The sequence below is a fragment of the Perkinsus marinus genome (genome assembly GCF_000006405.1).
Source record: "Perkinsus marinus ATCC 50983 genomic scaffold scf_1104296952136, whole genome shotgun sequence".
Lineage (NCBI taxonomy): Eukaryota > Perkinsozoa > Perkinsida > Perkinsidae > Perkinsus > Perkinsus marinus.
In genome coordinates, this window is record NW_003208996.1 from 32,590 (window position 1) to 35,207 (window position 2,618).

At 47.1% G+C, this 2,618-nt stretch overlaps 2 protein-coding genes across 2 annotated transcripts in view; both read right to left on the reverse strand.

Moving 5' to 3' along the window:
* Nucleotides 1-487: 487 nt before the first annotated feature.
* On the reverse strand, nucleotides 488-1,398 carry Pmar_PMAR024136 (hypothetical protein; the record flags this gene model as incomplete). The annotated part of the gene is made up of 1 exon (XM_002777250.1): nucleotides 488-1,398. A coding segment is annotated over one exon (825 nt), but the record flags the coding sequence as incomplete, so codon positions are not given.
* A 1,138-nt stretch (nucleotides 1,399-2,536) lies between these two features.
* The window catches only part of Pmar_PMAR024137 (hypothetical protein), a gene marked incomplete at both ends in the record, with an annotated part of 207 nt that continues 125 nt past the window's right edge, over nucleotides 2,537-2,618 (reverse strand). The window contains one exon of the mRNA XM_002777251.1: nucleotides 2,537-2,618. This exon is cut by the window's right edge and continues 4 nt beyond it. Within this exon, the coding sequence (XP_002777297.1) occupies nucleotides 2,537-2,618 (82 nt within the window).

The following is a 2,618-nucleotide window of genomic DNA, read 5'->3' on the forward strand; positions in this document are numbered from 1 at the left end:
TTACAGGTATAATGAGAGAAGGAAAGGACTAAGGAGGAGGTGTGAAAAGAAATTTGTAGATGTGCGGTTCCTGCTGGACAATGTCCGTCTAATGTTCTCTCCTGGTAGCATTGGATGATGAGCTGTTACACACTGATGTTGATCCTGATGAACTCGATACTCATTATCGGATAATGATGATACCGCACCAGCTTGGAAGCTGGGGAGCCCCAAAGTGCTTGGCAATGCCAGGCTGGCACGATCGCGGCGATCGGATCGCCATGCACATACATATCACTTTAGACGGTAACGAGCAAAATTGCGTGGATTGCGTAGGAGTCGATGAGATCTACCGCGAGTAACTAGGTTACTCAAACGCAACATCATTGTTGGTGCAGACTTTCCACTGCTGAAAATATAGGGGTATCAATATCGAAGTTCAGAGACTGACGAAGGATGTAGCGAAATGTATGAATTGAAAAAGACGATATGGGAGATGAGATTTGTTTTCCCTGAGAATTCCACATAAAATGGCATCTTGAGTGTGTTCCTCCAGACTCCAGAATGCACCTCGCATTCGCAGAGAGCTACCATCAACACCTTTCAAAAACCACACGGCTCTCATTATCCCCATTGTATGTGACAGCATAAGAGTCGGCTGTCTCATCTTTGATAATCGAAAAGCCAACTTTGATGAAAGCTGAAACAGACGTGTCATTCACGAACTTGTCGAAAAAGAGGTATCTCCCTGACAATGCATAGTTAGTAATGACCGATATTTCGCATACTTGCCCATAGATAGAAGAATCCACTGCATTTTGAAAGAAAGCTTGAAGACGCCCCTTCTCGGTATACATCTGAATAGTATCCTCTTTGTGGTCACCAACACCACAATATTTTTTGGCCTTAATACCGCCACTGGAGGGCTCCGCTAATCCTCGCAGCTTTTTTGAGTGATCCTCACCCGATAATACCAGCCACGGTAATACGAGCGTATACTTGGTATGAGTCGGTCGGTGAGTTAAGATGAACCTCGGCTTAGAAGAATCATAGTCTAGCTTGAAATCGATAGCACCATAGGGATACAACGTGCTCTTAGCGACCGGGGAGCTATAGTCCACGCTGTAGAGGTCACCTGAGCTCTTCGTCATCTTGAGGGGGACGTTGTCGATCTGATAAATAATAGACTGTAAATCGACTTTACTGTCGTCATCTTTTGCGATGTAAACCGTGATTAACCTCTTTCCTTTCTCGTCGCTATTGACAGTGACAACTAGGTCGTCTTTAGAGAGACCGGTGGACGGATCAAACTGACGGTATGAGCCAAGAGGAGGCACGTTGCTGGGTTCACTGGTAGCTCTACAAACTAAGAGGATGCTGAGGATAGTTTGCTTGATCATTTTGCTTACGAAAGAAGCTAACGGATAAGCAGATTCTCCTACAACCAGCGAATACTTGCGGCAATTCAATTCACATTCGCTCAAAGTTATAGGGATGATAACGATGAATAGATGAGAGCGGAATCCATCCTCCAACTACGAGGTCGTCCGAGGCCCGATGAACTGACTGATCGGCTAAGAAGTGAACCGCGGGAAGGAGCACGCACGTGCGTGACGCTCCATGTCGATGAACTCTATGGGGAAGAGACTGTCTCTTGGAGACACTCTCTTCGGCATGATACACGTTCTACAGCAGTCGTAGATCCCGTATTGCTAAGGCCTACCTGTAATCAAGTTCTATCAGAAGAATCTATATGTTGCTAGTGGTTAGTCTCAACATCGGGAACTGATGTATTTTGTGAGGCTCTTTTGAAGGCTGATGAAACCCCCAACCTTCGAATTCTGATACAACGCAGGCTTTTCCTCGAATGCTATCAGCTTCAGCTGTCCTATGCCACAGCGATTGTGACAGTACTCGTCATAGTTGCGTCTTCGCCGATGGGAGGAGCCGTCCAACGATGCTCCTCCAAGTGTGCGAAGTGAATGCTCTTCATCCGCTCCATTGATGGTCAAAGAATGGAGCCTCTGCTGTGAAAATGGATATTGGAGGATTGGGATGAATCATTGAACATTGGCGGAGTTCCCAGAATTTTCTGCGCCCATGATGCTGGCAAATGCACAGGTCTCACACATGGGGCTGTCCATACCTACAGTCACATTTACTTGAGAGATAAAACACACCACAAGGCACACGCGCATGATGCTCCAGGACGCAGCCTCTTGTCGCGCTGAAAACTGTCTACTGTTGCTGTTGTCGCTGTTGCTACTTCAAAATGTAGAAAGCAGCACATACACGGGAGCAAGCGAGCGAAACTGCCGGAAACTATAGCTGCTGCCAACACCCTGTTGGCAAACCCGCAATCGTAGCTCATGCCGATCAGCCTGCGTAGGATTATATTCCGATAAACACTGTTTTTCGGTGGAAAACGTGAGTCATCCGCTCGCAATGCACGTGCGTGCATTTCTCGTGTCACGTGAGTCACGTGAACTGAACCCGGATGGGACTACGTGTCTAGCCCTAACACGGGGGCTTGAAGCTCGAGTGAGCGAGATCGTAGTCACAGCTCTATGCAAAAGTAGTTAATGGAATCGGCAAAAACAGGCGTCGAAAATGTGCCAGCTGGAATACTAGCCGCAGAA